Here is a 23,486-nt window from a genome sequence, read left to right as displayed (position 1 = left end):
TTTAACAAAATTGGCGTTACGAGACACATTTGTTATGTATACAGAGCATTTAGAGAGCCTTATTTTGAGTACAGTTCCCCTTTAACGTAAGGGTTAGGACCATAGAAGAATCTCAGTTATGTCAATTAATTTCACTTTTCAACACTCGATATAGCTTCAAAAAGGAAAGCATTATCTTTGGAGTGTCAGTGGCAATCTCACTCATCAACAAAAACTGTAGCTGTATCGGTGACAAAGCATACAGGAGGATAAGTTGTAAGCGGTGTGGTACAATGCCATGGTCTCGAAAAAGCAACGTCTTGAAGAGAACATTTCATGTGTAAAAAAAAAAAAAAAAAAAAAAAAAAAGAAACCATGTCATAGTTTTACATTAGCCTGTCTTTCTGCACTAGGTAAAGAGCATGACCGGTCTTTCTACACATATGCCCATTTCAAAGTTGTTATAAAACACATATAGGTGGCAGTATTGTTTGAACTAACGACACACAGCTCCATTCTGAATTTCAGCAGCACACCACTGAATTGGAATGTGAGCAAAGACACGTTTGAAACTAGTCCCGGTAAGCATTTTATCCACTCATGTTACCCCACTCCAGTGGGATAACAAATATATCTCACGTTAGATATACCCACTCTTGTGGTACAAATAAAATACATTTGTAGGCAGTAAGGCAATACAGGGCGTGTGTTATACTGTAGTATCACCATGCCCCAGGTGCTTTGCCAGTCACGAGGAAAAAAGTAAAAAACATTAGTCATTTTTATTAACTTTGCCTAAAACTGAGAAAAAACAGTTCCATATAACTGCAGTTCTCTGTCAAGTACAAAATGTAACCAACCAACTGAATACTTTAAACCCATCCCAAGTACATTTCTATAGGCGACTCTGCTTGTGAGATTTAAAACGAGATTGCAATTAGGAAAGGAGGCTTGTTTGCAGGATTTAAAGCTGTATTACAGTTAAGATACGGAATATTTAACACAAAAACCCCAAATGAATGTGCCCGTGACCATTAAGATTTCGTTGTGGAAGACAGCAAAGGAAAGACGGTATAACTTAGGTGTGCAATTACTGTCAGGTTACTGCTATACTTATTTTGACAGAACAAAAAACGTCATTTTGGAATGTAACCGAAAACAATAATTATATACAGTATATAAAAAGTGAAAGCCCCAAAAAAAGAAAATCAGGTTTACATAAAACTGAAATAGCTAAAAATAAGCACGAGAAATGAAATTAAAAAGAAGCCCTAGTTATACTTGTAATTCTTGGCTTGTTCATTACATTTTAAAGTAAAATATTCCTGCCCATTTTAATCATTGTACAGTACAAATGAGTCAGCCTTTAAATTACGCAGACCCTTCCTCACGAGAACGGCAACGGCAAACTTTGCAGTTTATGGCTGGACAACATGGAGAACTACTGGGCCCACGTTAAGAAACAATTTAAAACAATGCTGGGTACAGCAAAAGAGATGATACCGTCGTACTGGACGAATGTATGTGGAGAGAAAGGTGCAACAGGAATTGTCGAGATGCGTTTATAAATATTCTGCATCAGAGCACACACAGCTGCGCAGGGGGTGGGACCAGTGGAAGCAGGCAGACTGACCAGAGGGAAACGTACAGACGGGGGGCAACGGTAACAAACCATCCATTTAACCATATATATTTATATTCAGAGTGGGATAGGGAAACACTGTAGTTCACAGAGAAGGAGCGGATAGGGGTCAGAATTGATTTGTGTACATTTTGACACATCAGTATGGATCAAGTGCAAGCAGCTGCATTGCTATAATGAATTGTATTGGATTTCCTAACCCAATAAAACCCAATAAACAGTAAAATATTATTATTATTATTATTATTATTATTATTATTATTATTATTATTTAGAAAAAACATCCCGCAAAATTTAAATATCGTAATCGTGTTTACTTAATTTCAAATAGATGCTGCTTATCTTATAGTAGGATATTTCTGCACCTCTAGAATGTGTGAATAGCCCATTACATGGACAGTAGCTAATGGAATTGACTCTGATTAGCCAATTAACACGGGAGTGGTTGAGGGATGCATGCTTGGTGGGAAGATCTGCTTTTATCCAGTGTGCCACTTGATAGTCATTTAGTGGGGAAGGGGGTGGGGTAATAAATGAGAACAATATATAATCGTTTTTTTTATCTCCCTTTTCATATGAAAGCAAGTACTGTGAATGCACATTCATTTTGGGTGAAAAAAACTGCATCAAGGAAGAATACTTTTGATTTTTTACACAATAAACAATATGGTGCTTAACAACTGAACTCCAGTAGCCATAGTGTCTGTTTTCTTTGCAACATGATGTTTTAAAAAAGGTTTTATAAACAATACATGTGTTTTTCTAAAAAGCATCTCCCTTTTTCTGTGTTTGTTATCTGGACTAAACAGGGTGAATCTCAGAATTAGTTTTTATGGAAGCCTAGTGTGTACACATTAATTTCATGTATGACATGTACTTGTAGCCTTTATAGTTAGTTATAAACAGAAATCTAATAGTAAAAATAACAGGTTGAAATAGCTTGGGCCCTAAAGGGTTTCAACACAAAATAGTACTTCTTAACTTGGAGGGGGCGTCACCTCAAACATTTCCTGACCTGACTGCTGGGGTTCCACTGTGAAATGTCTGTGCTATTATCTTTTTAGCACAGAAAATTAATGCCCTTTTTATTTAAAATAGAAAAGGGGTGTCTTCTGTTTTATTTAACTTGCATTGTCGACTTCTGTCACCCTTGGAGGGAAACGCGTTCTTAAAATGAAACCCATTAATTTAAACATGCTCGCAGCTGTATCTTAAATAATGAATTTGCATTTAGAACTACTGTAGGAACATCAAATGGAACATCCTGTAAGCAGGATATGTACTTATTTATTTACGTCTGATTTATTTAACCCTATCCATGTGTTTTTTACCCATTTCGTTGGTTAGTTGAGGTCAACAACACATACAGTACATAAAGTAAATGCACAAGCAGCTTTCTGTCAAAATGTAAACTAAACATTCTTGTTTTTAAAAAAAAAAAAAAAAAAAAAAAAAGTCTGAAATAGCTTAGTTACTTTTTAAAGAACTTAATTCCAGACTTCAGTCTGTACTTCTATCATAAACATGCACACATGTTGCTGATACTCAGAGACAAGTATCACCCTCCGTCTGACTGGAACTTTGTTATGTTACACCTGTTGGTGAAACATTTGTATTTCAGTATTAATCTGTGACAGACCAGTTCAATCAGAGCATGCCCTCTGACATGTAGTGGATGCAGGACCGGTTATCTAAACTGCATATTGCATCAACCTCAACTTTACTGCGGACCATAGCGTGTGATGAGAGAAAAGTACAGCTTGGGACGCTGAGGAAGTGCAGGCTCTAGTAGACAGAAGTGTTACTTCAGGAAGATCCGGAGTCGTGCGTCAAAAAATGAGAACGTTTATGCCCATGTTTCTGTCAATTTTGAAGCAAATGAACATAAACCGCGGGTACGGTACACTTAACTCAGACTCAAAAACACAAAATTCTGTGACCTTTTTATTATATTAATATAAAGAAAAAAGCGAAAAAAAAAACAATTCTAAACTTCTTTACAAAAATAGTTAATGCTGTACCGTGCATACAACTACGGCTCTTGTTGCGTTCGCGCAGATTTCTTTTTATAAGCATCCAAATAACAAACTGGAAATAACAACCATCCTGAAGCAAGATATCTTTGGTAATTCATATTTTTAAAACTCATTAAAGAGCTCTGAACTTATAGAAGTCCTACATGAAAATGGTACAATATAGTATTTTGAAACAAACGCACATACTAGGTGGGTAGTAAAACATTTTGTTTTGCTGGAATAATAATGGGTTTAAAATACCCAAAATGTATGCATGCTGCATTAACATACCATTGAGTTTTGTTAATTGTGTGCTGGCAGGTGTATGTGTCGCATTGCTAAGGTACTTCAGGGATGAGCATGGTTTCTGTGAGCTTGCTGAGGTAGTGCCTGTGGTAAAGCCACATCTGGTTCCTGTTGTAGATTATATTCTTGCTGTGGTTTTCAATGTTTAGAATAGCCCCAAATGTGAAACCCACACCACACTGGTTTCAGCACACAAATCATTGGAGACACTGACTGAAATAATTTGGTAGGGGGTGGAAACGCCCCCAACAACCCACCCAAAATTATTTTGGCAGCACTAGATTAATAGCACAGAAAGCTAATAGATTGTGGTTTTGCACTTAAGTGGCAAGGGGCCCTCTGCAGTGCTTTGAAAAGATCACATTTCACCGTCCACTGTAGAATACTGTTCTCTAGATTCTGCAGTCCACAATTCCAGCAATGTTATTCTATGGGGTAATGCTTAAGTATAAAGGTTATATTCCATTTTTTAAAAAAAATCACCAGAGATGGCTTTTTAAAACTAGAAGTGTTTTTTTTATTTTTTATTATGGTATTAAAGGAAACAAACTGTTACTCAGTTGCCATTTAACAGGAAAAGAGATCAACAGCCAGATAGCAGTTCATTGGTTTACTTTGTCTGATACTTTCTTTAATGTGCTGCTGTCCAGGTGTATTTGCTTGTAGAGTGAAGCCTGGACCCTACTAACTGCAAAACTGGCCAAAAGTTGTTATAAGCAGACCCTTTCTCCATTCTAAGGCTGTCACCACAGCTGCTTTGTGTGCACAATATACCGTGTGATGGCCGGTGTTTTGGACTACTTGTTGATGGTGGGCAAAACAGTAGGGAGTTATTGCATACCCCATAAGTTAGCCTTTATCTCTCACTCAAGTCAGTCTGTACATGCCCTAAATGTGGTGGCTACATGTATTTTGTTGTTTCTTTTGCAAATTAGTTTTGTAGAGAACAACATTGCATCCAGGGTCTACACATAGAATATTTGATGTTGTGATTTACATTAACGGTTCTATCATTGAAAGAGTCTGATTGGTTCAGTACTATACTTTTAACATGTGCATATGCACTTTATAGATTATACTTGAGAGCCACTTACTGGATGTAGTGCCAACTGCTTTAAAACAAAGTTTTAAAGTTTAGAAAAAAGCATGCTGTGCACTGTTCTTTGGAAACATCCTGTTTGATGCCATTTAAACCTGATGAGTTGGTGCAAAGTGTTTTTTTAAAGTAGATTTATAGTTTTCATCCATATCTTCTGAGATTAACCTTTGTGGTCATGTGACCACAAGTATTGTAGTAGCTTTGCATTTGATGCACATTTTATTTGATATCTAGGTTAGGTCTGAAAAATTTGTTGGACAATATCCATATGTTGGACCACAGTCCTGTTACTAAGCAGCTCTTATCAACACCTGTTATCTGTGCACCTACGGAATGCACACTTCATCATGAAAGGTTCTAATAAACTACTTGGACACAGCTTAACCAGGACAGATTTGACTGTGGCACCAAATGAACAATGGAAATGTATGTTTAAATTGTTTCTCTAATTTTACTTTTCCTTCTCTCTCTCTCTCTCTCTCTCTCTCTCTCTCTCTCTCTCTCTCTCTCTCTCTCTCTCAAAAAGGTTATGAACACAGATGGGTCTGGTCGGAAAGTTCTGGTGGACGATAAACTGCCGCACATTTTTGGGTTCACATTACTGGGGGACTATATCTACTGGACAGACTGGCAGCGGCGTAGCATTGAGCGAGTGCACAAGCGCTCTGCTGAGCGTGAGATCATCATTGACCAGCTGCCTGACCTCATGGGTCTGAAGGCCACTAATGTCCATCAGATTATAGGTTAGTAGCTGGGTTCATCTCATGACTAGAAGGACCAATTAACTCTGTATTAGTATCGTTTTACCCAGTCTATTTGTTCGTCCTAATAAAGGGATTCCACAAGGTTTGCCACCTTTTCCACAGACCAAACCTGGACATATTTCTCAGTCAGCCTAAGTCTGTCAAAATTGCAGTGTATTGCAACATAGTTTTAACACAATACCACCAGATGTTGGTACAAATCAGTAATTATGCAGTATATACAGTATTGTGCTCTTAATATTTCTAGCAATTGAACTTGCAAGCCAGAAAAACAGTAGCTATATCATGGTACTTTAGAGGCTAATCTTACCCATGACAAGTAGCTCTGGTGATAAGTAATGGCATGGTAAATCAAAACAATTTCTGAAGCAGTGATGCTGTCTGTCTGCACCCCCCCCTCCCCCCACACAGTCACTGTATTTTTGGAGCCTGAAAAGCCTGTTTGTGATGGCCAGAGTTATTTTAAAGCCTGTCTGATGGCAAATTTCCCCCTAAAATATTTTACAAAGTTATAAATATTCATTAAAAACTACAGAACAATTGCACTATCTGTTGTGTGTTGGTAAAATTAGTAAAAATGTAGTCGAATTTGTTTTTTTCAATGTTACAAATGGCTATGGCTAAATATAAACCATATTATATAAACACACACACACACACACACACACACACATATATATATATATATATATATATATATATATATATATATATATATATATATATATATATATATATATATACACATACATACACACACAATACCAGTCAAAAGTTTGAGTACACCTGCTTGAAACCAGGTTTTTCATGATTATCTATGCTTTTAACTGTATAAACTTGTCTATAAACTTAATATTTCATTATGTGATACGTGTACTTATATAAGCTGATAATCATTAAAAAAAAATCATCAAAAAATTACATTTTTAAATGAAAATGTAAATCTTGTCAATTTCGATGAAATGGTCGCACAAAGCAAGGGGATTTCAGACTGAAGCCCAAGTCAGTTAAAAGTCTGAAATGTGTATAACACGGTGTTAGAACACTGGCCTAAGTATAAAAGTGTCTTTGTTAGATGTTCTCTGAATTAACTCGCATGTTACCTAATTAACCTGTTGTCACCAATTATTGTTAACAGGTGAGGGTCCATGATTACTATAAGTATAGGTAGCATAGGCACAAGTTTGTCATTCCTGAATGTAAGGGGGCAGAAAATGGCAAAATAGGCCCAGTTAAGCAAAGAAAAAGATTACTTTAAGAACTGTAATTTAAGAAATGAAGGTTAGTTTTTAAGACAAATCGCAAGAACTTTGCACGTGTCTGTAACTGCTGAGGCCAAGACCATCAAACGTTTTGAAGAAACTGGCACTCATGAGGACCGAACAAGGTCACAGGCCAAGGGTGACCTCGGAATCAGAGAACAAGTTCATTCGAGTCACAAGTTTGCGAAACCGGCGATTAACTGCCCCTGAAATACAAGCTCAGCTAAATGCTACTAGAAGTACAGAATTGCTGCAAAGAAACCATTGTTAAGAGTGCAGAATAAGAGGAAGACTTGCCTGGGCCAAAAAACACAGAAACGGCTAGTTTGGCAGTCCTTCATTCTTCAGCAAGATAATGACCCGAAACACACCTCAAAGTTGTGCAAGAACTATCTGGCGAAGAAGGAAAGTGAAGGACAGCTCAATCTAATGACCTGGCCTGCCCAGTCTCCAGACCACAATCCCATAGAACTTGTGTGGGACGAACTGGACAGAAGAGTCAAAGCAAAGCTACCCAGAAGTACCCTACATTTCTGGGAATTGTTGCAGAAGAGCTGGGAAGACATGTCGGGTGATTTCCTGCTGAAACTTGTTAACAGAATGCCTCATGTTTGTGAGGCTGTTATTAAGGCAAAGGGTGGCTATTTAGAGGACTCCAGGATTTAGAGACCATTTTCAGTTTTCTTGAACATTGCTTTGATACTCCTTATGTTTTGTTTTGCATATTGTAACGTGTTTTCATTTTCAAATATTTACAGAAATGCATACGACTTAAAACATTGTCAGTTATGAAAAAAAACCTAGTTTCCAGCAAGTGTACTCAAACTTTTGACTGGTGTGAACGTGTAACTGCACATAATATAATTCACAATACATATATATATATATATATATATATATATATATATATATATGTATATGTGTGTGTGTGTGTGTGTATATGTGCAAAATCAGCTCAGTTTTATATGGTGCAGAACTAATTTATTTTAACATTGTTTAGGGACTTTGCGATACCTGCACGGTGGCTGTCTTAATAGTACTAGTATCTACAGCGTATATACAACAGCAGTACAAAGCAATTGTGCACCATTTTGTTACAATCTAACAAGCCTAGCACAAACAATTTTGGCTGTTAATTAACCCCTTGTGACCAAAAATAAAGAACACAAAACTGCTTAACATCAGTCCTACAGGTACCACAGTAGCAGTTGCAGTTTACGCTGCCTCAGTTTCTGATCGCATCATAAATTCCAGATTTTCTAAATGCATTGATGGAAATGTCCGGTTTAATTTTTTTAAGCAAATTGGTTTCATCACTCACTACCGTTCTCATATTCACTTTGACATCCGACACATTTCCCTTGTCCAGCGCTGCTTTGACCTGTGCTTCATACCAATCTGACAGTGGGCCGATCCAATCAAAACCGCCAATTAAGCCAAAACTTTACGCCAAAGATTTTAGTTTTATATGGTTTGTCAAAGAAAATATTAAAGGTTGGTATTTCTTATGCGTTTAACTTAAAACCAGACATTAGTGCGGCCGAGCTTGTTAATTCCTGCCACCTGGACACAGATGCCAATTCCCGGACTGTCCAGGTCAAAATCGGATAGGTGGCAACCTTAGATTCCACTGTACCTACTTCCAGTGCTACAAACATTCTGCCAAGGAATTTGATGGCTGGCAATACTCAAATTTCTAACGGCTAGGTATTAAGGGTCTATTTTGTAAACTGCCCTTAATTAACAATTCTAATATACTTTATTGCTTACATTTTTGAAAAACTTAAAATCAGATTTTTTTATAATGAAAAAATTATAATTAACAAAGATTAATACGTTTTTTCTCCCACATTATTGTGTCTCCTAACAGTGTTTTTTTTTTTTTTTTTTAGGTACAAACCCCTGCGCGGACAACAATGGGGGCTGCAGTCACCTCTGCCTGTACAAGCCCCAGGGTGTGCAGTGCGCCTGCCCCATTGGCCTGGAGCTAATCAGTGACATGACCACTTGCATTGTCCCTGAAGCCTTCCTCCTCTTCTCCCGCCGGGCCGACATCAGGCGCATTTCCCTGGAAACCAACAACAACAACGTGGCTATTCCCCTGACTGGCGTGAAGGAGGCTTCTGCCCTGGACTTTGATGTGACTGACAACCGCATCTACTGGACAGACATTACCCTGAAGGTAGGAGAGGCTGTGCTCGCCTCGCTGCAAGCTCTTTGCATCCACAGTCTCAGAGGTGCCGTGGTTTGTAGGCTCTTGTGACAGGATGAGGCTGACATTTTAAAAGTATTCTGAGCAAAAATGTTTTACAAACTAGAAGGTTTTTCAATTTATCTGCAAAGTACCTGAATGTATTTGTCTTGCCCTTGGGAAGCTTTAATTGTGCTTGTTATATAACATGTAACAACAATGCTTTTTAAATGAACTTTTATCATTCTGTTTGTACTTTGATCTCGAAGTACAAGTTAATGCTGATGCCAGCTACAGTAGCCCCTGCTTTTCTCTTTGTAGCTTACCTAGTAAGCTAAGGGTGTTCTTTAGAATACCAGAATGGTTTGCTGTACAACAGCTCCATATTGCAGCTGCATGTAAATTGGGGGTAGCTGTCAGTGACCACCACTAACAAAGCATGCTGTAAATAAGTGATTTGGGATAAAACAATGGAAATTTGCTCTTGTGAGAATGTGTTTTTCTATTTGCAGACCATAAGCCGGGCGTTCATGAATGGCAGTGCCCTTGAACATGTTGTTGAGTTTGGGCTGGATTACCCAGAAGGCATGGCGGTGGACTGGTTGGGCAAGAACCTGTACTGGGCTGACACAGGCACCAACCGGATAGAGGTAGCCAAGTTGGATGGGCAGCACCGGCAAGTTCTGGTATGGAAAGATCTGGACAGTCCAAGAGCGCTGGCCTTGGACCCTGCTGAAGGGTAAGTAGGCTTGGCACCAACTGTCTCACTGGTCTACAGGTATCACAGAGTTATGATGTTTAGGCTTGTGGGACCATTTCATAGTGCTGTCATGGAAAGTAACACCATAAGGTGAAATGTGGCAGGTAGCAACACCAGAGCATGTGCATCTTCTCTCATTTGCATATTTATAGGTGCTCAGATTTACAATGCGTTGTGTGCATTTTGGGGTGACATTACCCACCATGAAGTGCAGCAAATCCACAGGAATTTCAAATAATGAACGGTAAATCAACAAAACCTGCCATGTTTGTCTGGCACATTCTGTCTTTTGAAACATCCTGTGGGATTGTTTTGTGTTTTTTGTTTTTTGTTTCTTTCTTTCAATAGTAAAACGGTTAGTAAATTGTGAAAAGGTTTGAATGGAAAGTACTAGTCTGGATTAAGAACATTCCTGGATTACTAGTCAGGAAAACTTTTTTCCTTTTGATAAAACTTGAAATTTAGTAATAAAAACATGCTGCATCAAATTAGGCATGTAGTGAGGGAGTTGTAGAATATGTAGTACACACTGCGGTATTGGTTCAGTTAAAAATACTGGGGAACTGATTTGAGGTTTATTTAAAATTTAAGTTTATTAGTAATTATTTATAGTGTTTCAAATAAATACAGGTCTTGTTCACTTGGTTAGGACATTTTCCAGCACAGCACATTTGTTGAATATGAGAATCTGTTGTTACAGTGCATGAAAGTTGTGTCACGAAATGTATAAACCAGAAGTAACATGTCAATTCATCAAGAGACTTTAATTACATTTGCTTTATTTGTCACGTTCAGGGTCGCCAGTCAAGTTGCAGGTTACATATACCTTGCACTTCATATGGTCAAAAGTGTCCAAGTATCTACTTGTATGGCTGCACATGGAAGACATTCAACTAGGTGGTTGGCTACTGTAGATTATATGCTGTGGTTTCTTGAATTAAAGAATTAATTGAACATCAAATGGTAATACAATTTTTTTAGGCTCAAATGGGTACATGGAACAAATGGAGTATATCAATTTAAGACATTCTTTAAGTGATTTATTTATTTCCTTTTCTTTTTTAAGGTTTATGTACTGGACAGAGTGGGGTGGAAAGCCAAAAATTGACCGCGCTGCCATGGACGGGACCGGGCGGATCACTATTGTGCCCAACGTGGGCCGAGCAAACGGCCTCACCATTGATTATGCTGAACGAAGACTTTACTGGACAGACCTTGATACCACGTTGATCGAATCCTCCAATATGCTTGGTATGTGTTTTATTTTTCTTTTTTTTTTTTTTTTTTTTTTTTTTTTTTTTGGCATATGCTTCCTGATTCCAGAACAAGTGTCTGGGGGTTGGGCATTGATATTGTTAGAAGTAGTTACTTGTCAAAATATGATTACTGGCACATTTGGAAAAACAGTCAATTTAACTTCTCCATGCTATTGCAAGAACCTGGCACCTGTAATGAATTTACCATTAACAATTTTAATTCATACAGATATCTAATTTTAAGCAGGCAATGTCCACGTGCCAAGTTTCTTTGCCCTGTGATGAATATATTTTTTCCAACAACAGCAGCACTGTGGCCAAATGGCTTATATTTGTACCTGTGCAAATTTACTGTACAGAAGTGTGGCTCGAAATTAAACTATTACAATAATCATGAATACACCAAAGTTTGAAGTAAATAGCAATTTAACCTTGAAATACCTCTCAATGTATAATCTTTCATTGGTACTACTGTGCCTAAAAGATATTTTTGAAGATGGGTTTATTTTTATGCTCTCCTTTTTTTTTTTTTTTCTCAATAAACCAAACCAGGTCTGGAGCGTGAAGTCATTGCAGATGACTTGCCCCACCCATTTGGCCTGACTCAGTACCAGGATTACATCTACTGGACAGACTGGAGCCGGCGCAGCATTGAGAGAGCCAACAAGACCAGCGGCCAAAACCGCACCATCATTCAGGGCCATTTGGATTATGTTATGGATATCCTGGTATTTCACTCCTCAAGACAAGGGGGCTGGAATGCATGTGCGTCCACGAACGGGCACTGTTCCCATCTCTGTCTGGCAGTGCCCATCAGTGGTTATATCTGCGGGTGTCCTGCTCACTACTCCCTCAACTCTGACAACAAGACCTGCAGTGGTGAGTATTGCTTTTTATATTGATTATTAAAGTTGTTTTAAATCTTACAGTTCTACAGGCTAGGTTAGTGCTCATCAAAGTTAGGAACACACACATGCCCAGACTTGCTTGGAGTCAGATAGACAGGCTTAATCTACAGATTGCTGCAGTAGGTGGGTATAAGTGTGCTTTTGCTGCAATGGGAGAAAAAAACACAGCACAGGGCACAGTACAGTTTTAACTTGCTAACCTGAGATGAATCTCTGCCTGGGATTTTGTGTTACTATTATGATAGTAAAGGAAATAGGTTTTATATAAGAACATAGAAGTTTGAGAATGAGAAAAGGCTTGAATGGCCTTTTTTCCATCTCAAACTAAGTTTAAGGGTGCTGGAAATGGTATAAATGTCTACCTTGATCTTAGTGCATTGTAGTTAATGTTCAGTGGTGTTCATTAACTTTATTCCACCGTCAAAGATAGGTCTTATTTTTAATTTGCCAACTGGAGTTCTAGCTGTAAAGGTGGAGTTTTTAGTTCCCTCGCTAGATTTAGAAGCATGTTTCTGCTACAGTTTGCTGTAGTAGGTGGTTATAAGATGCAACTGTTTTAGGGAGTTTGTTATTATGGTGGTAATGGAATTAAAACTTGTATGAATTTTCAAGAATGCTAACATGCAAATAGTGTACATGCCTTCTAGGGGTGGGCCAGTATAAAATTTCCACGGTATGATAACTGTCAGTAGTCACAGTATAGATCAAGCAAGTTATAAAATGATGGCTTACTAAAAATAGAGAAATACTATTATAAATGGCATGTATTACTGTAATTATCAAAAAAAAAAATGCATTTTATTCTTTCAACTTTGGCTATTTTATATCTGTCTAACCAGAAGTTTAAAAAAAGCGTAGCAAAAAACATTTCTTTAAAGCTTTAAAAGAACACCCTAATGTTGTACTATGTTGTACTGCCACAATATGTATTATTCCATTACTATTAAGATATGTTTTTCTCAAAACCATATACAGTTTGTTAGAAAAATTAACGTACAAATAAAGTACTTTTTTTATTTTTTTTTAAACATGATCTCTGCCCATGGCCCTAACTAGATGTGAGATCACGAAGCCGTGTCCTGTTTTTTTTTTTTTTTTTTGTATCATAAAAGCTGCCGCGCGTGTAAAAATTCTGGTAAAGTACATACAGACTCTGTTGGTTTTCTCTGATGGTTTGACACGTAACATAGATTTTCAGGTTAAGTAGTAAATACCAAGCAGTCAAAACAACGTTGAAAAAAAAGCATTGATTTCATTAGGTGAGTAGATCAGCCGAGCACACGTGCATCCAATGAGAACGTTCCTATTTCTGCGCCCAGCAGTAACGATTGGGACCTGACGAGACTATGTGCTGAGCAAGGACACTACACTTCTTCCTACAGTTGAGGTTGTCGTAGAAAAATTTAGTATTTGAAGGACTGTATTTTATAATAATGGCTTTTTTTTTTTTTTTTTTTTTTTTTTGTAAGTGCCGGTTATTGTGTTGTATTGATTAAGTTCGTATTGGAGTCCGAATCAGTAAGGTGATGTTTTAAAAGTCATTGTATTATTCACATGTCTGTTGTGCCGTGCCGCTGAGGCTATGTAGATTTGATTTTCAGTGTTGTGGATTTATATATTTTATTCGTGTTATTAGACACTGCATTATTGTAAACAATTGAAATAATTAATTTAATATTATTGTACAGGGAGGGGGCTGCACTTTAACAATGAAAATAGGCTTACACACCAAATGTGTTCACTCTTTGTAGTATGCACCCATGTTGCTGGTTGCAAATATAGTACTGTATTTACATCATCCCATTTGTAATATTGACAGTATTTATAAAGTTGGCTGTACAGAATCGGTGTTTCAGAAACGATGCATTTCAATTTTGTGTGCACACTATCGCGATTCACGAAGGTTACTAAATTGTCCGATATTAATAAATTCCTTACGCTTTTATATGATTTCATTTAAACTGGTTTCTGAAACAGGCCAGTTGCAGTGCCATACAATGTTTTAAGCATTTCAAAATAGAAATCCCATTATTTTTATAATCAGAAATTAAGATCAGTATAGTGTAGAAATACTTCAATTACATACTGTAGCTAAAACAAAAGTCAGAGGTACTTTGGAAACATGCTGATTTAGGCAAGTCTATTACATATCTTAATGTACATTCATCAATGTATCTGTGTTTTCTTATAGTAAGGCAGCAGGGCAGTTTTGTGACTTAGTTAAGATGGAAGGTATTTTCTCACATTTAAATTAAACAATTAGGGGAGTAAGGAGCCATTTTGCTTTAATTACATGACAGTACTTTAGAAAGTGACAGCCAGAACTGTGTACTGTAATTTTGTAGTTATTTTTGGACTTTGTCTTCTGCATTTCATTTAGTCTTTGTTTTTATATACGCGCATCTCAAGATGCTTCACAAAATCTAATATATTATTATTATTAGCGTAAGTAAAAAATAAAGTTTTATTAAAGGTTAACTGCCTTTTTTTTTATTAGTAACTTCTGTACTTTGACAGAATTGGTTGAATCAAGTTCTTAGCGTGCTGAAATATAATTAGTAATAAACACTGCACGTTTTGTATGTTATCCCTCCAGGCCCCTCCCACAGAAACGTACAAACTTGGGTAAATATTTCTTATTGGGCATATGCATTGCTGTGTAAGTGAATTCAGTGTGGTTTAGTAGCAGAACTGAGAGTCCGTTAACAAACAACCCATACTTTGTTTTGTCTGTACCCATTGCTTGCTTGTGTGTGTGTGTGCATTATAATTGGGGCTATTTTTACACCTGCCCAGGGTGACAAACTGGGCAGCGGATCTCCTCTCAAGAGGAGTTGTCAGAGCCTCAGAGTGGAGGCGACACCCCGAGATGGTGATCCTCAGTTCAGAGAAATTCAGAAGAGCGGAGATGGATCTCTTTGCCTCCCAGGAATCAAACCAATGGCAGACATGGAGAAAGGGTGTAAATACCTGTCTGGATGTCAAAAGAAAATAAGAAGAGCAGACGTTAATGTAATGCTCAAAAGCCATTTCTGTATTTTTATAGCAATATTTATAGGTGTGACAAAAGCTTATTTTTGTATGTAGTTTATGCAGTGTCTTTTTCAGACTGCTTTGCTACTGATTACTTAGCAGAAATGCTAGTAATCACTGCAAGACTGGCGAGGTTACCAACCCCTTTAAGATGTTTAGCTATTCATACCGTGGCTGAAAGGGGGGCCTGATTTTTGTCCACCACATAGGGCCCAAAGAGGTCAGGCTGGCCCTGATAATCAGTTCATAAAAAGGTCTCAGAGGCTTTGCTAAGGCTGTAAGTATTATCACGTGGTTTAGAAGCATATTGACAGTAGAAAAATGCAAAATGGCAGTGATGGGGATTGACAGCAGCCTTCTCCTTTCCAGCCGGCGGATGGCTAAATTGCCATCTGTTTTTCCAGATGAGCCGCCTAAAAGTTACTGCAAAAAGAAAAAAAAAAAGATTTAACAGTGCTCGTATGTTCCAGTGAACAGTATTGGAAATATTTTAATAGTCTTCCACTAAAATAGCAGCAATTTCAACAACTGAGTATGTGTATATAAGTCGAGTAAAACATTCTTTCTGAGGGTATGTAGTTTCCACACTTATGTTTCCATGGACACCGTGAATTGGGATGGCCAATCAGTTTCGAGCTTACAAGCGATGTTGGTGATGAAGACGATCATCGATTTATACCCCCACCCCCCCACAACTTCTTGCTATTAATAATTTTATTGCAGCTTTAGGTAGCTGTAAGCTTGTGTTGGCTTTTCTTTTTGAGTGCATGTTGTTCTCTCGTTGCCATCAAAACTAGGGTTACTAGATTTCCGTAGTAAAAAAACTGGTATCCTTTTTTTTTTAATTCCCAGTTTTGATGTTTTTTGTTTTTTTTTATTAGAGAACCAGTTTGCTATTTTGATTATAAACAAAGTGCTGTTTTGTTTTAGCATTTCAGTACATACCAGTCATTTTCTGTATCTTTAGTTGAATCCCATTGTCAGCAGCTTAACTGCATATTTTTATATTTTGCAGCATAATGTATATCGAACATGAAATTTCTTAACCGAGTAATTTTTACCGGTTGCTAAAGCTGCCAAAGCACTTAGAGTAAAATTAGCTAACATTTTGAGAAAATCCTATTCGTAGTAGTAATAATTGAAAATTTGCTAAACTAGAGACAACATTTTCTGTTCCAAAAGCAAATATTTTGAATGTCAAATTCCTGCACATTCAGTCTTAGGGTGCTAAAAGGCATGGTGCAAACAGATACATAGTATAAAAAAATGTAGGCATTAATGGGTTAACTCCGCGTTGCTTTCACTTTGAAACGTTTTACTCCTACACACTCGCTAGCTGTATAGAGTTGGCTCATCGATCTGAGTGCCTCTCCTAGCAACATGATCTGGCAAAATTTAGCTACAACAGTATTACATATTGAAAGTCTTGGTGTATACAATCTACGTTAATAACTTTTACCCTTTTTCAGAGTCCTACATAAACATTAATTTATTTCTACAGTAAGTGGTCGTACTTTTAATGTGGTACAAATTTAAAGCTTGTAAACGGTGTTTTGTGGCAGACTGCAACCACCAGCCAAAAAGGGAAGCTTCTCCAGATTTCCTATGTAGCTCATGCTAATCTCCTAAGAAAGTGGGAAGGCTTATGTCGGTTTCTGCTAATCTGTATTCATAAAATGAATAAGAAATATCCAAAAGTATTTGTGTGTGTATATCAATGTAATTTGTAGACAAAGTGATTTTCCGTTTCAGCATTACTCTCTTCCATTTGATAAGTAATTTCCATGTTTTTCCATTTAATATGCCTATTGATATTTATGTACTGGACTTTCAAGCTATGTTGTTAAAGTAAATTCCAATACATTATTGTTTGTATTTATTTTTATCAAGCAACATTTAATAGAATTGAACAGAACAAAAACCTTAAAATAAAAAAAAATACAACTTACTATAGGAATCGCATTAATGTTTATAGAAATTGCAACAAACGAACTTCTGAAAACTGCAAGATAAACGGTGTTTGAAATCAGTTCTCACAAGCACGTTGTTTAAAATGTAGTATGTATTTATTAATACAGGGTTTCCCAATCGTGGTCCTGGAGGCCCCCAGTGTCTGCTGGTTTTCTTTCCAACTTTGTGCTTAATTACTTAAATGATCCCTTAACCCTTAGTGGTCCATTTATTCAGAAGTAGCTATGTCCTTTGTTTATGTCCGTGTTATCTCTCTCTGGTGCATGGGGCTGTCAGATACGCCCTTTTTTTGGGCTTCATTCGGCCATTGAAAGGTTTTCTCTGCTTTTTCCGGAGAAAAAGACCCTCATACCTCCCTGCCTTCTACTTCGGATTTATAACCTACTTTTATATCAAAATGAAAAGACTGACAGGTAAGTTAGATGTGGATGGAGTGCTCAAGGATGAGGCTGGGTGAGAAAGCTGAGTAGTACTGAGACTTGTTTTGAGCAGGATGTTGAACAGAAAGGTGTTCAAATGAAAGTGGCCATTTCCTTTACTTTGTTCATAGAAACACGAACATGGCATTAACTGTTCTATCGTAGTTACAGTATTTGCAGTGTCACAAACTGGTAAACCATAAAACTGGTATAGCATCTTATCCCTAATGTCTACCTTGAACTTATGACAGTTCAGTTATTACAGTTCATTGTACTTCGTGTCACTTGATTAGTAGTGTTATGTTTATCATGTCATTTTAAATTTTAAATGTTTTTTTTTTTTATAGCGTCTTTATAATAAAGCATGTTTTTAATTCTAATACTAAAAAAAGAAAGAAAAAAAAACAGTTGGCTATTTGTTCTTAAACCATGTGGTTTATGCAGCTGTTGGCATAAGTTTAGGAAAAAAAAAAAAAACTCTTAAGAGTTAGAACTTAAGCAGAATCATCTTGTTCATGTTTGACTTTTTAAAATAACTCAACATTTTTTTGTATTCTGGAGCAGAAGTAGTTTTTGTGTTTTCAAACTGTGATTAGTAACTTTGAGGGAGGTGGGCTGGTGTTTGGTCACCATAGGGCAATGAAAACAGGCAGGTGGAGACACCAGACAAAGAACAAAGTAAATATCATAACAATTACTATTTTAAATTAATTGAACTGCTCCAATAAATGATGTCCCTGCTACAGTGATTCATTCCTATGTACTATTGGTATGTTTTAAATCTGTATCGTTGTCTGGTGGCTGATTCCCTAGCAAGGTTCAGAGAAATATGGCGTCACACGTCCCCACATGTTGCTACAACTGTTTAAATAATGTACCTGTCATTTTTTTTCTTTTCATTAACATCCCGACAACTTTTTACACTTAAGTTTTTAAAAATGGCTTCTCTAGTGCACCTAAGTAAGAGGTATGATCTCTCAATCACTGCAGGAAAAGCAATTTCAGAAAAAAAAAGTGCTCTTGCTTTTCTGTTCTGTACCACATGATGGAGCGTTATTGTGTGATAAGTGTTTGACACACCCCTGATCTCAAACCCCAGCACACTAGAGCGGACATTTTGAAAAGAGCTTTTGAAACACACTTTTAAAGTTAGAAGTGTAAAAAGTTGTTAGGATGTTAACAATGGAAAGAAAAATAAAAGGTGCATTGTTTAAACAGGGTGTTAATTTAGGCAGGGGAGAAATTACAGGTGTAGGCCGGTATAAGTTTGTGAACTCTTCAGAGGGTTTAAGAAGTGTGTAAACAATTTCTGAATGAGATTTCTCCTTTCAATATTCTTTATTTCCTTGGTACAGGTTTATTTCTTTTCATTACAGCATTATAATACAGAGCTCAAAGACACTTGCACTGTATTCCAGATATACTCTCTTGCTCACGAGTCACTACCTTTTCCAGCTCCCACCTCCTTCCTGCTGTTCAGTCAGAAGACAGCAATCAACCGTATGGTGATCGATGAGCAGCAGAGTCCTGACATCATCCTGCCCATCCACAACCTGCGCAACGTCCGAGCCATTGACTACGACCCCCTGGACAAGCAGCTCTACTGGATTGACTCTCGGCAGAACGTCATCAGAAGAGCGCAAGAAGACGGCAACCAGGTACAACCACCGTTATTTTACACTTTTGTCCCTAATAAATATTTTGCTTATGTAATTGCATTAGCTAAACATTATTTCTCAGGTAAACTAAATATGTAAACATTTTCTGCTGCTGCTCAAAATACTGTACATATTTATATTTTAAAACTAATTTTCTGTTTTGCACTTTTAAAAAAGTTTAATTTTAGAACAGGTTATGTATGCATGATACATTTGTATTTTGAGAGGAATAACAGGTGCCTCAGATGGTGATATTACACATTTTAATGCACCAAGCTTAGTGGTCTCATGAGAATAGTACAAGATAGTTACAAAAACACAACAGTTTTTGCTTTGTTGAAAGATGTATGAAAATAATATGGCTGGCATTGTTGACTGATCTGCTCTCACTCAGTCAGAAAGAGTCCAGGGATGCTCCCACTGCCACTGCTCATGCTATCTCTGCTCATTGGATTACATTAGAATGATTCAGTCTCCAGTTCTTCCAGTGCAGCACATTTCAAACACACCAAAATTAGCTACAGTACCTGGTACTTTTTAAAAACCTTTTCAGCTGTTTTTATATACCTTGAGTACTAATAGTGGACTACCTAATGGAATGGCCATACTCATTACGAATACTTGTTGTGCTCATTCTTGGGCACACCTGTACTTATTAGTCAGTGTATGGGTGACAAGCTCAGGTATGTCTTATTAAACTCGGGTCAAAACTAGGATTTGTATCAAACTGCTATGCAGTGGGAGCCTTATTTCCATCTTTGTTTACTAAAGCCCCTCACCCTCACCCTGCAGAGTTTTACTGTGGTGGCCAGCCCAGTGCCCAATCAGAACCTAGATATGCAGCCATACGACCTGAGCATCGACATCTACAGCCGCTTCATCTACTGGACCTGCGAGGCCACCAACGTCATCAACGTCACCCGCATAGACGGCAGACCGGTGGGCATTGTTATCCGAGGAGAGCAGGACAAGCCCAGAGCAATTGTGGTCCACCCAGAGAAAGGGTAGGTCCTGTTGTTCATTTTTGTATTGGTGCTGGTCCTAATAGGGGAAGTGTTCAGACAAGGAAAGGGACTGACGAAAAGTGGTCTTAATGGTGAACAGGTCTCAAAAGCAAATTCACTGCACAAAAAATATGTAGTTTGTCACTATGTAGTGCTGTTGTGGCAATTGATTGATGGCATCAACCACAACAAGGTAGGTTTAAAATATAGTAGCAGTTTTTATTGTATAATAATACAAATGGGCTGTGATATTTGAAGTGCTTTGTAATGAAATGGAACGAAATGCTTTGCGCTGGCTCTGTCTCGTGGGTGTTACAGCTGACAGGAGACCATGCATTACGCAGTGTCAGGTTTAGTTATCTTGTGAAGAATGGGCTGCTCTGAGATTCTCAGTTACCACTGCATTATATACCGGGAAGTTATTGTGTCATCTGTCATCAAACTTGTGGATGTCATTGGGCATCTCAATCTCAAGCTTCAGAGCCAAGAACATTTTGCATCTGCCATCATCAGCAACAACAAAGGCACATGCACAAAAATAATACACAATATGTGAGTAAGACTTTTCATTATTGAACTTGTTTATTCAGTTACTGTATGGCGCTACAAACACCAGCATGTGCACTTTTGCATTTTTATAGATTCTGGTCTTGCATAGTGCCCTGTACCAACCTTGTAGTTGACAATGGGAATAAATGCAAAGTGTGTGTGTGGTTGGATTTTTATTTATTTTATATTGTTTTGCAATATCATTATAAAATGTATTCTCCTTTTAAAGATTAAGATATAATTGATTATTGTTGAGGCGGTCAGCATAGCATTGTTTATCTGGGATAACTCAACCCTAAGAGACAACCTGTTCACAAAATTAGTTGACTGGAAATTTAGAATACCCATCACTTCAATAGTAAACCATTTTGTGGAGCGTAATAAACAGTTTTTATACCACCCCTCCTACCATGCATACAACAGTAATATAGTAAATGATTTGATACTTTTAATTTATTGAATTGATCGTTATTGTCACTGGCAACAGGAATTCATGCTAATGAAATGGGTTAATGTTTTTAGAAGTTATTGCGTTGGCTGTTCTTGTCATTGACAGAGGGGGTAAATGCTAAGAAATAGCTTAAATATATTAAGCTTGTCATTTATTAAATTGAAATGGCTGCAACACAAATAAATGCACTTGAAGGTACTTAACCCCTTCCAGTCTGATGTCGGTCCCTGTCCGACATCATCAAAAAGATGGTCCGTCTAGTCCGTTTTTCTCTGGAAAAAGCAGAGAAAACCTTTCAATGGCTGAGTGAGACTGTAAAAAAAAAAAAAAAATGCACTACAGAAATAACATGGACATAACAAAGAAGATAGCTGCTTCTGCATCCAGCACTCAAAGAATATCACGGACATTTGCAGTAGCTTTTTGAGATGTTATAGTAATACAATGACTTGGATCGCATTATTGAGGAGTTTGGTGATAGAACGAGTAATCAGGAGAGGATTTATCAGTGTGCATGTCTATGAAGAGGTATGTGAAAAATACAGCAAATAAGGGTTGGGGCTTGGCTGGAGATGGAGTTCTGAGTGTCCTTTTGCGATTTCTGTGCCTTTTAAACCTGTTTTCCTCTTGGGAGGGGAGTTGAGTTGGGGGGGGGGGGGGGGGGGGGGGGGATTTTAAACATCGCGTGTGAAAATAAATTGGACCTGACATGCCTGACAAGTGCTGAATAAATAAACTGCAAAGGGTTAATTTGCAGTTCTTGTAGTTTGGTCACATTGTGCCCACGGTACCACAATAGCCTTCCTATGTGGCCATTTCCTCTGTAAACTTTGGGCACCTCTGCTGTAGAGGCTTCCAGGAAGACAATTTCTCGAGGACAGTTTGGATACAATTCTGTTCCTACAGTGGCACCTGCTGGTGAGTGGTGGCACCTTGTCAAACAGATATGTGTTACCAACAGCAGCTCATGGTTTTTTAGGTTTTTGCTGTAGAAACAGTGCACTTTGCAACTGTGGGTTAAGTGTTGCTCCCCTTTGTTTCCTCAGGTACATGTACTTTACTAACCTGCAAGAGAGGTCTCCCAAGATTGAGAGAGCAGCACTGGATGGGACAGAGAGGGAACTGCTTTTCTTCAGAGGCCTCGGGAAACCCATTGCCCTCGCTATCGACAACGAAATGGGCAAACTGTTCTGGGTGGACTCTGACCTCCGTCGCATTGAAAGCAGTGACCTGGCGGGTAAACAAACACGCGTTCCTTATGATTTCTGTTTTTGTCGGTTTCACCCGTGGGTAGGGGCGTGGTTATTGGTTATTTTTAAACACCTTTTGATGTACAGAAGTTTCAAATCCACAAAGTTCCAGGAACCTTCCTTCTGCCTTACATGTGCTCAAAGGAATTCTAACAATTTAAAGGATTTTCAGCTTCTGTTTAAAATAAGTGCTAAAGATATCAGAGCTGGGAACCACTCTTTCCTCCCGCATTAGTGCAATTAATGTGTTAAAGCTTTGGATGGTTCCTGTGAACCACAGGATATTGGCATGTGTACATTATCCAGCAAAAATTTGATTTGATTTGAAGTCAGTGAAATACAGCAAGTCATTAAAGCACTTTTAAATAAAGCATATATTTACGCTTTGCATCCTTGTAACTAGCAGTGAACGGATGTGGTGAACAGTTGCTTGGCAAGGAGATTAATAGAGTAATAGTTTATTAAATCATATTTCCTTGATCTCTCAGTGGTGATAAACTCCCATCCTGTGTTTTTCAAATACGAGTTCTACAGCATGAGTTGTGCAAACTGATGCCAAACCATTAAAACTTTTTTTTTTTTTTAAATCCTATGTTAAAGCTGCCGCAAATGTTTTTTTTTTTCTCATTTGGGGACCAGTTAGTTCAGGCTACTGTATGTTGTTAGGTTGAGGGTGTTTTAGTTGTGGAAATAGTTAATGTTAGTCATGTTTGTTTTTAATAATATCCCCTGATTCTTAGAAAATTCTGCACTCTTACTCCCTCTTGTGTTCTGTGTTTTGCAGTTTGTTTTAAATGCATGTAAAATGATTTGATATTCATTCTAATTTGATTATGTTTGTCCTGGGTGGGCTTGGGACTAAGATGATGTTACTAAACTCGTTTCTGTGCAGCTAAAATTCCTCAACAACCCACCTCCCTTTGTTCTTTTATAAGTAGTGGCCGGTGAAATGACCGGATACAACCAAGA

The 23,486-nt window shown here is 37.7% G+C and overlaps 1 protein-coding gene across 2 annotated transcripts in view; it reads left to right on the top strand.

Annotated features, from left to right (window-relative positions):
- lrp6 (low density lipoprotein receptor-related protein 6) overlaps positions 1-23,486 on the top strand; it is a 60,706-nt gene that overhangs the window by 26,018 nt on the left and 11,202 nt on the right. For both annotated transcript variants that reach the window (XM_041255295.1, XM_041255296.1), the window contains exons 8-15: positions 5,568-5,784; positions 8,960-9,249; positions 9,771-9,997; positions 11,085-11,269; positions 11,827-12,153; positions 19,061-19,263; positions 20,056-20,267; positions 22,314-22,504. In XM_041255295.1, the coding sequence (XP_041111229.1) occupies positions 5,568-5,784; positions 8,960-9,249; positions 9,771-9,997; positions 11,085-11,269; positions 11,827-12,153; positions 19,061-19,263; positions 20,056-20,267; positions 22,314-22,504 (1,852 nt within the window). The remainder of the gene's footprint in view (positions 1-5,567; positions 5,785-8,959; positions 9,250-9,770; positions 9,998-11,084; positions 11,270-11,826; positions 12,154-19,060; positions 19,264-20,055; positions 20,268-22,313; positions 22,505-23,486) is intronic.

This window comes from Polyodon spathula, chromosome 7 (assembly GCF_017654505.1).
Source record: "Polyodon spathula isolate WHYD16114869_AA chromosome 7, ASM1765450v1, whole genome shotgun sequence".
Lineage (NCBI taxonomy): Eukaryota > Metazoa > Chordata > Actinopteri > Acipenseriformes > Polyodontidae > Polyodon > Polyodon spathula.
The sequence above is the reverse complement of the archived record's forward strand: the minus strand, read 5'-3'. Positions and strand labels throughout refer to the sequence as shown.